Below are 13,360 nucleotides of genomic sequence, written 5' to 3' on the forward strand. Positions count from 1 at the left end.
ATCTTAGTCTATTGAAGAGTGATAGAAATTGTCAATTTGTGGGATCTAAAATGTTTTCTTTTTAAAAAACACCCAGAATAACCTCTGTAAAAAGAAAAATATAAAAATCCTGGATGATCATGTTTGATCACATTACATAATTTAGAACAAAATGTCACTGGCTAAAAGTTTTCTATTTTACTCATTCCTTTGACACCATCAATTTGTGAACTAATGGTAATATTTAGTTCAGCTGCATTTATGGCACAAGATCTCATTTTCAAAACAATGGCACCAATTTTCCTTAAGTGTAACAGTACTCTACGTTTAGCAGCAATTATACTTTTAAAAGGTTGACAATTTGTAGAATATATAACTACATTTATTTTCTACGTTACACTCACCAGCCACAGTATTTACAACCCCAGCCCCACTTTATTTTCAAGGGTTTTTCCTCCCACCTCATTTCTGATCTGGATGGGGAGAATGGGAGTTTCAGTTAAGGTATGCATGTGCTTTAGATGGGATTCTTGCTTTTGAGTGAGTATAAAGTCAAGTGTAAGACAAAATTTTTCTTCGTTCAGGTATGTTTTAATGCCTGTGATAAACAGTAACTATTGAAACCTATAAAAGATGAGACATTCTGAGAGAGAATGTGGATAGAGGGAATTGGCAACTGAACATGCTAACTCAAAATCCATGAATATAGTTTTCATGATAAGATATATCTACTACATGCATTTTGCTTACAATACCACCCCCTAAAAAAAAAAATCACCAACTGTAGAGTTTTACTGTGTTAAAAGGACTATTGAGTTATAGAGGAAATAGCCTTATCAAGTACCGTGTGACATTATATATCACTTGTCAAAACAGACAAAATTTGTAGTGAGGCGCCTAATAAAAGGGTGTTGAGTATTAAAAAAATTGAGACAATCAGTTGACAGATGCCTATAAATAGAAAATTAAGACTCTTGTCTGGAAAGAGTTATTGGGTCATACAGAAATAGCCAAAATCTGGAATTCACAAATTAAAATTTTGACCCCATGGAACAACTTCTGGATGGATGGATTTAATACCAAGAATTATTTTATAAATTCCCACAACAGGAGCATTTCTTGAATATGTTAATGAGGTGAATAAGAAAACAATTTAGTGGGCAAATAAGCCCACAAGCAAATTGATCTGACAAAAACCAGAATGTCAAATAGACAGAAACCTTGAAAAGCTGCTGCGAATAACCGATGGCTGAAATAACATGGGAGGTGGGAAGGAGGACAGAGTTAAGGCATCTAAAAAAAATCCCACATGGCTTTGGCTTATTAAAATATTTTACACTATTTAAAAAAAAAAAAGATTTGAAAGCATCTGAAATACAGGCAAATTGTTTGAAAACCCTGCATGGCAAATTCATACAGTTTGCAAGCGTCATTCAGATGTTTGCCAAGGAAAATAAGGCTCTCCCACAAGATTGTACTTGGTAGGAGAGATCCTCCCTGTTCATTCTATCTTATACTAGATGGCAACCCAGAGGTCTGTGCAGCGGTTACAAACAAGGAGTTATTATCTGGAAGGGAGGGGACTGTGGGGTTTCCGTTGGTTGGAGAACAACCCAGCTTTAGTTTTTCCAGATACTCTGCATGTACAGGCTTATGACATTGAAGAACTTTGATGGCATCTTCTACTTTGAACCACTCTCTCTTCCTTCCTAGAAAATAGTACGTCATTGTTTACAAGAGTAGTAGTAAAAACAACACAATCAACACTAATAATTAACCATAATGATGGCTGGTGCTCCTCCCCCACAATGACTTTTTTAGAAAAGGCTTAGATAACATGTTGGGGAAGAGTTTTAAGGTAATTCATATGTGTACTGATAATCTCTCAGTAATCAATGATTTAAGATGTTAAAAGGAAAGATAACTTACCTATATTAACGGAATCTTCCCAATCCTCTAATATTTCAGTGACAGTAAGAACATAAACATATGTTCTGTGCTTTCGGTCTTGGTTCTGCTTGAATATAAAAAGAAAAGCATTTTAATCTACATGCTGAGGTTCATAAAGTCACAGAAATCACCAGGGTGAATGGTGGACAATTCTATTTTTCTCTTATGTTTTCTAAAGGGAAAGATAACATTATTTTCCACTCAGATCTATGAAATTTAAGTATTTGTAAATGTTTGTAAAGCACTTATTACTATACCCTTCCCATGGTAGATAGCTTTAAGTGAGTTAACAGAAAACCCTCAACATGTTTTTTGATTTAACCAGGAGATGGTGCTATTGAACTGGGTAAAGCAAGTGCTGAATTCTGGCAATGTTTAACAACTTCAATTATTATCTTCTGGAACTCAATCCGATGAAGTGCTGAATAGAGTTTTTTTCCTGAATTCCCGTAAAAAGGCTTAAAGACACATCATTACCAGAAGGACTGAGCTTAACCCTTCCATAGTGTCTTGGAGGAGAGTCATAGTGTGTCTGTTATGCCATGTAAGTAGGTCTAAATCTGGGGCTCAAATGTATTTCAGAATGGCTTGGGTCTCATGTCTTGATCTCACTTCTCCCTGCTTCCCATAGAATTCCTATCACTTTCAAATTCCCTTCTCCACAAATTCCATCTGCCTTCAGTAATAGGGATTAAATTGGAGAAAATTCTATTCTTTTAGGCTGTAGTCTGCATATCCCAAGTTTTGTATCCTCACACAGTCCTGTAAGGATAAAGTTACTGTTATGTATTACCATTTAAAGTAAGAGGTACATTTCCAGAAAGCATCTATAGCAGTCCCAAGCCCTTAAGTTAAAATTAAGAATACTGTGCCTCCTAAAAGAAAATCTAAACCCAACCAGCACAGTAAAGCCAGAGAAAAGCCTTTCTGTATCCGCTCCATTGTTCTGCAACAGAGGTAATTACTACTGTAATAATGTTGTATAAAACTTACGGTATAGGAAAATTAAGTAGCTTTACTTCATTCCCTCCTAATACTTATAATTTACTTGGTCCAGTGATATTTAATTCTATTATCAGCAGAGAGAATTATCTTTGTAACTCACCTCAAATATGCCCAGGAGTCGGCCTAATTTTCCTTTGACTCCAGCCTATTAAAAAGATGAAATGTAAAATTTTTACCTTTCATAATGTAATTGATATGAAAGCTATTTTCTGGAAGTTTCAATTTTTGAATCTAAACACAGGAGCCCTCCCATACCAAGCCTGTTCCTGTGGAGCTCTTTTTGGCTGTGCTGAAATCCATGTCCTATGCTTTGCTGTAAGACATGGCTTAAATTTGTTTCACATTCACCTTTCTATTGATCAGATCTATTGTCCTTTATAAGAAAAGGCAAGGACTGAACTAAACTAGACGTTCTACCAATTTGGGACAAATTTCCATCAATGAAAACAGACTTTTCTGTGTGAACTGATCTCCTTTCTTTGCCTCATAAAGTTGTTTATGCTTCAAGATCTGTCTCTATTAAGCCCTTCCAACTATACACCAAGACCCACTGAGAGAACTTTAGCATCTGTTTCCCATTTATGCCATCACTGCTGTTCAATAAATTTTTATGGCACTTAATCTATGCTGTTTTGCCTGTGAGTAAGAGCAAATTCTCTCTCTCTTAAACTGTATGTTAAGAAGACAAAGGGGCCATGTATGCTTTTGTGCATGTGTGCACACATATTTTACTAAACTTTAAGACCAAACAAAAAACAATTTGCTTCTTTCTCACTCATTTGAAAAAAGAATTAGAGCATATTATTAAAGCCTGTGTGTTCCTGCTCAATGTAACAAGACTGCTCTGGGGTAAAGCCATCATGTTCTATATTGCTCAGCAATCAGTTAAGTTTGATAACAGAAGTTGTACATTATACAATTCTGGAAGACATTGAATTTAGCTCATTTTTACAAGGTAGAAAATGAATCTGCTTAGCAAAATGCTACCTATATAGTCACATGTTTAAAAATGCAGAACTAAGTAAACAGCAAAATACTGGTGTGGCCTGCCTGTCTTTTCACCTGCTCTTCAGTGTTATGCAGCAAAGTGCCCTGTTTGTGGCCCTCACACAGAAAACTGCCTTGTCAGTTCCCTAAGCACAGTTAATGTGAAAGGAGAACTAATATTCCTCTCACCTCTTCATAGACTTCTCTCTCAGCAGCACCACCAGGCTCCTCCTCAGGTTCCATTCCTCCTCCTGGGACAATCCATTGGTCTGGGTACCGACTACTGCTCACCAGCAGCACCTGCAAGACAACCATCACTGCTTACTCCCTGCCAAAGCAGCACCATGGATATAAGAAACAGCATAATTTTACATTGTTGTAAGTCTCCTCCACATTAATCCATTTTAAATTTCATTAAAGTTATGAAGGGCACACACATTATAAAAGAGGAATCGCTGAGAACCTCTGTAAATACTGTGTAATTCTAAATTCAGAAAGGTAGTAACATGACCACGTTAAATCATTCTGCACCTACTGATGTCATTTTAAATGACCAGACTGGAGAATAAAACTGCTATTCTTAAATACTAACAAAGGATAAAAGCAGACACTTGGTTTACTAGTCACAGAGCTTTGTGCACTGAACTTTATTACATCAGTGGTTCTTTAGTTATAGACTTTTTATTCTTCTAAAAAGAAGTATGACGCCACAGGTGCTCATCCCATAGCACAAAGCAGTTTTCTGATATGCCTATCCCCACTCATGAAGCCACCTATACATTTCAACAACATCCTCAGTCTTCTAGAGCTATATTATATAGCTTTAGCATAGTAATTAATCTATAAAATGTAAGAATAATTAAAGATAAGAGGGGCTATGAGAAAGGAATAAGGAAATTCATGTAAAGCTGTAGCTTGGTATAGGGAGTACTTATTTTTACACTAACAACTAGGTGGAAAGAGGCACACTTCATACTCCAATCCTATATAAATGAGCAAAAGTTGCTCCATTTGGTAATAGGAAGTTATAATTTATGATCTTGAACAGGGCTGGCAAGTGATAGCCCATTGCCTTTTCTTGTACAGGCTGTGGGCTAAAAATGGCGTCTATTTTAAATTTTTATGAAATTCAAATTTCATATATGTTCATAAATAACATTTCATGAGAATTCAGTCACACTCATTTTTTACATATGTCTATGGCTGCTTTAGTGCTACAACAGCAGAGTTGAGTGGTTGCAACAGAGACTATACGGCATACGAACCTAAAACATTATCTGGCCCTTCGCAGGAAATGTCTGCAATCTGTGATCTACAACAGCCTGAAGTGTGCAAACATTAAAAAAAAATCAAATTATTGTCAAAGAATATCCTGGAGATTAACTATTTCAATAACACCGCAAATAATTACTACACATCTATTTTATAAATTAAAGTTTTTGGCCAAGATAGACTGAAATTCACCTAAAAGTTTTTGGAAAAAAGCTATAATAAATAACCAAATAGTGGTTTTTTATAGATGGTAACTGATATCTTAACCAACTCTAACACAAATGTTTACAAAATTACCTTGGTGCATTGCCTTGATATAAATGTAAACAGTTCTCACCAGAAAAAGTAATCGATTCAGAGCAAAGTTTAATCCCAGTGTAGGTAATAACTTTTTGACTTGCATTATACTAGTTCCATCTGCCTAGCTTCCTCCCTCCCTCCTGGAGGAGGAACTGCTGGACCTTCCTAGTTCAAAACCAGCATAGGATTCACCTCAAGGGAAGCAACAGGAACTCAACCTCCTCAGTCCAAAAGTTCCAGGCTGACAGTATTGACAGTCATTCAGCAATTCCCAGTTTCCCCCCAAGTTCTGAAACTCTAAGATCTAAGGCAATAGCTAGTCAGGCACGTTAACTCCATCAATTTGAAGGGGAAAAGGTAGCACATCTTTGCCTGTGGGCACACCTTCACTACAGAGTAGGGATCACTTAATGCTCAAGGTATGTGAGGACTGCACTGCTCTTCTATGTGAGTAACTGGTGGGACAGTGGCAAACCCAGGACAATGCTGTAAATTAACATTAATTCACTAAATCTTAGCTAAAAGACTAAGGTATTAATGAGATTACTACCAAGTCCAAGCATAACGATTTTGATAAAATAAAATGTAAGAGCCTTAAATTTAAGATTTAGGTTACTAGCAAAGAGTTATGTATCAAAATTAAAAACTAAAGAGCCAGAATAAGCAAATCTGGCAAGAAATGACTAACAGTTTGGATGTGAAGGTGTTTGTATCAAAGATCATAACCTAGAAGTGTTTCATTCTTTGATGCACAATCATGGACTAATAATCTACCTCTCAAAGCACCAATTTCCCTGTCTATAAAAAGTATACTTGTAAAATTGTTCAGTGTTAATGACTATTAAACATCTTAGATCCTGTATAAGTAAGCGCTCACTCAGTAAGTGCTAGCTCTTCCACATCCTCGCCAATGGAATTGCATCAGCTTTTCAGAAACCAGGCTTCTTCCAAAAATTTGCCAGCTGCATTTGTTTTATCATTTTATTAGAGTTAATGGTGAAATGATGCAGGCCAAGAATTACCAAAAAGATTGCAAATATTCATTAAAAAAGCGTGTTACTGAAAATTGCTGTCTTTTTTTTTTGTGGGGATGAGACTACTATAAAAGACTGTAAAAAGGGAATTTCAAAATCCAGAAAGTGCTGCAATGGCGTAAACTTAAATTCTACTTTAAACAAGGTGAAAACTGCAAATCAGATTTCACCTTTGTGTTTTGTTCAAAAAGAATGCTTACCACGGATCTGTGGTATTAGGATCTATGGTATTCAGACATTGTGGCCTCAGACTGAAACCAGCAAATGAACACAAACTGTTACGTTAAAACAAACAAAAAAAAAAAATCGTTATTTTTTTTTAAGATTTATTTATTTATACAAGAACCGGGTTCAGGCCAGATGCGCGTGAGGCTGAGAGGATTCACCATAGACAGAGTGAGGAACAGAGCAGGTAGACTGATGAAATATACAGCTGAGGGGAGCAGCAGGCAAGACAGGAGAGGTCTGCTGCACCATGTGGGACCCTCGCCAGGATCAAACTGGCGCTGCCCAGGCTGCAGACAGCTTCATAGTGCTGCGCTCAACCGCCTGCGCCACCAGGGGAGGCCCCCAATCGTTATGTTTAAGGTACAAAAGCATTATCTTGTATCAAAGGAAAAAATAGATGGTAACCTGCCTCACCTGTGGAATTAGAGGTCTCTTTTCATAAGCACTACTGTAGATTGAGGATAATCTGGTTTCTATTACCTGGATGAAATTCTTACTACTCAATTTTATGCTCTCCAAGCAACTTCCTTGATTACCTTCCTAATGGGACAGGAAGGTGGCTTAAGTACTGCCCTGTTGAGTAAATAGCAGTTTCAAAACCATTGATATTTATAAATCTGAGTCCTGAAAAAATGAAATTCAGTGTCACTTATCTAGGTCAATGACTATTATGTTCCCAATTCTCCAAGATAGCCTTTCCGAGCTAAATTACGTAAGGTTAATAATGTAGAAAAACCCTTTAGAATAGCCTGTGCCTGCTTTTCTTAACACATAAGCTGCTCTTCCAAAAGCCAGTGATCAGGGACCCCCGCATGGTTTAACATCTCCCTTCATATATTACATTTTAGAAAGCCTCATGAAAACAGATCTATGTAAGTATCGTACAAATGACTTAGCTGAAAACAACTTACTGTGCAAGAGTCCTCAATTTTCCAAAATGCTTAAATTTGGGCAAACCATTAATTTCAAATGTACCTTTCAAAAAAGGACCAATTTAAATTTGTGATTAATACTTGTGATATGGTAATGACTGGCATCTAAGCTTCTAGCTTAGGTGATTTTGAAAATGAACCTTTGTATACAATTGAAAACCAGTGTTTCATTAACTATGTCTACTCATCTTCAGTACTTCATTCAGAGTTCAAATGAGGTCAAAGTCACATTTGTTAGGGGGATGGTGACAAAGAGCAAGATCTAAGGGATTTACTTAGGCAAGAGTAGATAGAATTATGGCACAGATCTGCCAGGGTGGAAGAAATGAATATGAAATGGCATAAGCAGATGCTGGGATAATTAAAACCCCTCCTACACATCTGAAGACTCTAAACCTAAAGAAGCAAAGCACATAGCACTATTTTTCTATATGTCTATCTCCCTAAACATTTCCACGACATCTTCAATCTTCTATATTATATAGCTTTAGCATGCTAATTAATACTTTAAAAATGATATTACGGAATTAACAAAGTTATAAAAACTTATTCAGTAAGAAGATAGAGTAACAGCTGACAGATCCATACATGGTCATTCATAGATTTTAAATTCCTTTTCAATTATCTTTCCGGGTATATGGTGTATCCAAGAAGCTAGCTGGATGACAAGGGACAAGATGAAAGAGATGGAAGTAGACAATCCTTCCAAATAAGACAGAGCTGAGACCAAAGGAAAGATTTATATAAGGACCAGTCAACCAACCAGGCTGCAGAATTTACACTTGAATCACACTCAAACCCCAACCCTAATGCAGTGAAGACATTTCTTCCTCAATTCAAGCTGACTACCTTCAGTCCTGAGTCTTACATGATGAAGCTTTGACTGTGAATTGGAATGATCTATTGGATAGACTCTCTACCCTCTATCACCCAACAAGGCCTCTTCATTGGGAAACTACTAAGAGCATAAGAGCATGTAAACTGAAAAAATGCTGTTGCTGTTTTAGGTCTGTTTTAGGTCTGCCTTCAGAGGCTGAAGGCACATGGGACAGTTAATCCCCTACACCAGAGGGCCCCAAATCCCCTTTTGTCTTTCAGCTTTTTACCCTGAGAACTGCTGTGGTCATGGCCTGTCTCTGAAAACTAGTGACTTTGAATTACCACAGGTTTTCCCTGGGAAAACAAAAATATTAAGAGAAATCTTTAGGTGATCCCAATATCTAAAAATGAAGAGTTTTGTGAATTGTAGCTATTTAGAAGCAGTTTGGGGTTTGTCTTTTCTCCTCCCACGTTATCAAGAGTCAGGATAGCATGAATGATTAAAATTACCTCTACCATACTTAATTTTTCATAGTCATTTAACCAAAACCAGGCTAACAGTATACTAGGAACACCCACTATGCACTTGTGATTTTTAAAAACGTCTAAGTTACAACAATGGTGGTTATATATACTAACCAGTTACGTTCATCCATTAAGCAAATCAGTAATACTTTTGGACCACAGAGGTACCATGCTACAGGAGAATCAGAAGTAACAGTTCATGCTGTGAAAATGTGCCAATCCAAATTAGATTATGGAACTAATATGTCCATAATGGTAGATTGGATTGGTTATGATGTTTTCTCCCAGTATGCCATTTTTTTGAAGTGATAGGGTAAGTTTTTACACTATTAGAGAAAACCTTGTGGAGTACCAAGACACTAAGGGGAAAAAAACAATACAGAAGTGCTTTCCCTTGAAGAAAGTGGCTGACTTAGTAGCCCACAAAGCCATTCTTTAGAGCTGGGATTGCTGTAGCACAGCTGAAGACGCTGGTGACATTTCCCTAGGTTTAGAAAGGATGACCTTGGGACAGTTGTTTAATTTTGATACGTCTCCTTAAGAAACAAGTATCTTCAAGGACTTGAATCTCAGCAAGTATGAGCCCCCAAAGTGGACCGCCTGGTGATTCTAAGCATAAAAATGCTAGTGGAGATTTAACTGTACTGCTATTTCTTAGGATTGTTTTGTAGACTCAAGTCTTAGAGTTTTATAGATTTTTGTGATTGTTTTTCCACCAAGTCTAAGTTCCTTTATATACCAATTTCTTAGCCTTACATTTAAAGTGCTCTGGTTTTAGACCAGTATTTGTTCTAGCCTATCCTAAGCTGCAGCCAAAATGGTCCCAAAGTATTGCTCTGATCTGTGATATTTGGTCCTTCCTTTCCCACTCACTGAAATCCAACTTGAAATGACTCACACTGGCTCTAAACCACCGGATGGCACTTTACTTCACACTTCCCTTTATACCAGCCATTCCTCTGACCTCCTGCTACAGAATGTTACTTAGGAGCTGACCCTTTTCATCTTTGTATCCTTGTTCAAACTGTCATATCTCTAAGTAAGCTCAATGGAATCTGTTTTTGGTGACCTGTTGTGAATGTATCCCACTTCCTCTATGGCACTGTATCTGTGGTCTTGTCTGGAACGCCAATTGCCAAAAGTAAGGGTGGTTCCCCACAAAAAGAACTAGATGGAAGGAAGATCAAATGGACATGAGATTTAGAAATAAAAGCCCTAGGTTCAAAGCAACCTGCCTGCTTCTGTGACCTTGGGATAAGTTACTTCTGCTGCCTGATTTCTTCTTATTTAACTCACAGGACAGAAAGAGACAAAACTGGAAAAAATATAAAACTACCCCCCAAAGCATATACTATTGTTAGAAATGCCTTTACTAGAATAACCTGTTCTAAAATAAGGGCTACTGAGAACTCCTTCAGTCCAGGGAGAGCCAGATAGAGCACTACATAGCTTTCTGGGGTCAAACAGCAATCATTTTATTTCACCTTATCCTCATTTCTCTTTAGCTAATGCTAAAGTGATGTGGGCTCAGTTTGATTTGTAGCTTATCCTTGGAAGGCTAGCACTATATTTTCAACAGAGTAGCAACAAATTTATTGGCAAACAGCAAAACTAATAGCATTTATCCTGTAATTATCATATAATAGAGCCCCAAATATATACACAACTACAGAAATGAAAGTCCCTAAAGAGCTACGCCAGATGTTAAAGTTGGCTGTACATTTTACTTAGGGAATTCCAGAGTCTTCTCTCGGAGCATATTCTCTAAGAAACTATCTTCACTTAGTTTCTCAACCCACTAGTCGCTTGACTCAACTAGAGACTAGGAATTGAGCATTTATTACAGTAGAAACAATTTCCAAGCAAGTAGTAGCTCATTCATTTGGAAATGTAATTTCTGATGCTCTCCTCAGACGTTGCTTGCACATTCACAAAATTTCTTTCCATTTCCATTTTCTCCTGGGAACTTATATATTGTTACAAAGCTGGCTTCCAAGTTCGTGTTATGGCAAGACTTCAAAGTCACCACTTTCAGAAAGGTTTCCAAGCTCAGTATCACAAATCTCACACATTCAGCAACCAGCCAGTACCCAATTGCTAAGGGCTAGGCCCCTTGCCAAGAGCCCAGCATCAGAAGCAGGGCTGGATCCTCAATTCCCACTCTCCCACTTGTAATTATGTCATTTTGGTTACATACTTAAACTCTGTAGCTTCCTCCTCACCTATAAACTGGGAATACCAGCACTAAAAGGATTAAATGTAACCTAAAGGTCTTTAGGCAACACCTGATATATCTTAAGCACTCAAATAAGATCAAGATTACACAAAGCAAATCAGAACTATCTTGATCAATTTTGATCAAGATTCTTTCATATCAAAGTTTTCTGTGTCCTAATGTGGCCCTTCTCTCAAGGACCTTCGAAACTTTAAAAACAGAATGCACTTAATGGTTGCCAGCGACTCTGTGAATGTTAAAAACCTACCTCTTTCTAGTCTTTCTAGTGTACTGCTTGCTCTCAGTAAGCGCCTCTGCCTCACACTGCACAACTCTGAAAATTCCTTCAGAATTTAGATTTCAGCCCTCAAAGGCAACCCAACTAAGCACTGATCACACTAAACATATAGGTTTCTTCTTCAAAAAACAAAAATCAAAACCTGAGTATAAAGAGATCTGTTTTGAAGCACTTTGACTTTTGTTAGCAGAGTCACGGAGTGAGTGTAACTATGTCAATACTCATCCTAACTACCAGGACTAGCAAATCAGGAACCCATTAAATTCCATCGCCAGCTATGGCCTGGTATTTTATTGGGCATAGCTGGTGATGGAAGCAGAACTCTAGAATGTTAATTCCCCCACCCCCACCTAATCATTTCAGAAGTGGCCAGGTTAAAGATCTGTAGCAACTACCAACTGCTATTGCCCGAAGCAAATTTAAAAGTGAGCCAGTTTTAACTAAATTAACTGAAACAAGTAAAAACCCCTCTCCAGGGAAACCTCAGGGGCCTCACTCTCATATCCCACGCGGTGCAGTAAATGACAGAAGCCTGACTGCTGCCTCTTCCAACAAGAAAGGCTCCTGTCCATATGTTAAGCAAAACGAGCAAAGCAAAGCTGCGCGGGTCACTATGTTCACAGCTTAGAGAGAACCCTAAAAATGGCAGTTTTGTCCACCTCGAGCCCATCTGCTCCCTCCTGGCATTATATCCCCCACTAACCATCTTCCTGCAGTCCCCCCCCAAAAAAAACTTTAAAAAAAGAGAGCAACCTGCCCCCTCCCTTAAATCACGTGTAATTATGCCGCGTGCTTGTGAGTGACAAGACCCACCCAGGCCTGGGACTGCCAGAACTCCCCCAAATGGGATCAGATTGGAAAGCGCAGCGCCTGGCGACTCGGCGGGCATGCCTGGATTTCCTCCTCAACCGCAAACTGCAGCAACATGGAAGGAACACGGAACAGAGGCAGAGAGAGGGAGGCTTGGGCAGCAAAGCAACCCTCACGCCATTTCCACCCCCTTATCACAACTCGAGGCTGGCTCGGCTTTAAGATGGTGACTCCGCTAGGCGCGACCTGCGCGGCCGGGGGTGGGGGTGGGGGGGTGGGGGACCGGGGGTTCCTGGGGCGCCTCGGCCCGCGGTCCTCGGACAGCCGAGCCGGAGAACGGGGGGGGGGGGGCTGGGCGCGCCCCTTTGTCTCCTCCAGCAACTCGGGCCAGGCCGGCGGGCGGGAGGAAGGAGGGGGGCGCTCATCTCCGCCGGCCCCGGGGCCACACGCAGGCTCGGCGGGCGACCCGCCAGGCCCAGGCGCCCCCCCCCCGGCCCGCCGGCCCCCCCGCTCCCCGCCCCGGCCCGCCCGGGACCCCGCGGGGCGCTCACCTCGTCCTCCTGCTCGCTCCGGAAGCACAGGCACGCCGCCCGCTTCTTGAAGCCCTCGCGGTCGTAGGTCCGCGTCTGGTTGGGCTTGAACTTCATCATAGAGGCGGGTTCCTGCTCCTGCTGCTGCTGCCGCCGCCGCGGGGGGCCGGCCGCCGCCACCCCGCCGGGGTGTGGGGGCGAGGGCGAGTCGGGGCGCAGGGGCGCCGGGGCCGAGGCGGCTGCGCGGGGAGGACGGCGAGGCCGGTCAGGGCCGGGGCCGGCGCCCGCTCCGCCGAGGGACGAGGCGCGAGCGCGGGTCACTGGGGCCCGGATGCCGGGGAGGAAGCGCCGCCTCTGCCCGGGCGTCCGCCGCTCTCCATGGAGCCCGCCGCCCGCTCGCCTCAGCCGCCGCCGCCACGCCGGGGGGTGGGAAGAGCGAGGCTGGAGGCTCGCGCCGCGCGGAGACAGTTGCGGGA

General features: G+C 40.5%; 1 protein-coding gene across 2 annotated transcripts; it reads right to left on the reverse strand.

Annotated features, from left to right (window-relative positions):
- Nucleotides 1-1,485: 1,485 nt before the first annotated feature.
- NUDT4 (nudix hydrolase 4) lies at nucleotides 1,486-13,004 on the reverse strand (the record flags this gene model as incomplete). Of its 2 annotated transcripts, none has more annotated exons than XM_084255096.1 (5): nucleotides 1,486-1,688; nucleotides 1,909-1,993; nucleotides 3,035-3,079; nucleotides 4,111-4,221; nucleotides 12,906-13,004. In XM_084255096.1, 5 exons carry the CDS (start codon nucleotides 13,002-13,004, stop codon nucleotides 1,486-1,488), a joined length of 543 nt encoding a protein of 180 aa, XP_084111222.1. The 2 variants fall into 2 exon arrangements, with proteins under 2 accessions (XP_084111222.1, XP_084111221.1); XM_084255095.1 differs by having other exon boundaries at nucleotides 1,909-1,996.
- Nucleotides 13,005-13,360: the final 356 nt, after the last annotated feature.

Source organism: Talpa europaea (genome assembly GCF_964194135.1).
Source record: "Talpa europaea genome assembly, chromosome: 15".
Lineage (NCBI taxonomy): Eukaryota > Metazoa > Chordata > Mammalia > Eulipotyphla > Talpidae > Talpa > Talpa europaea.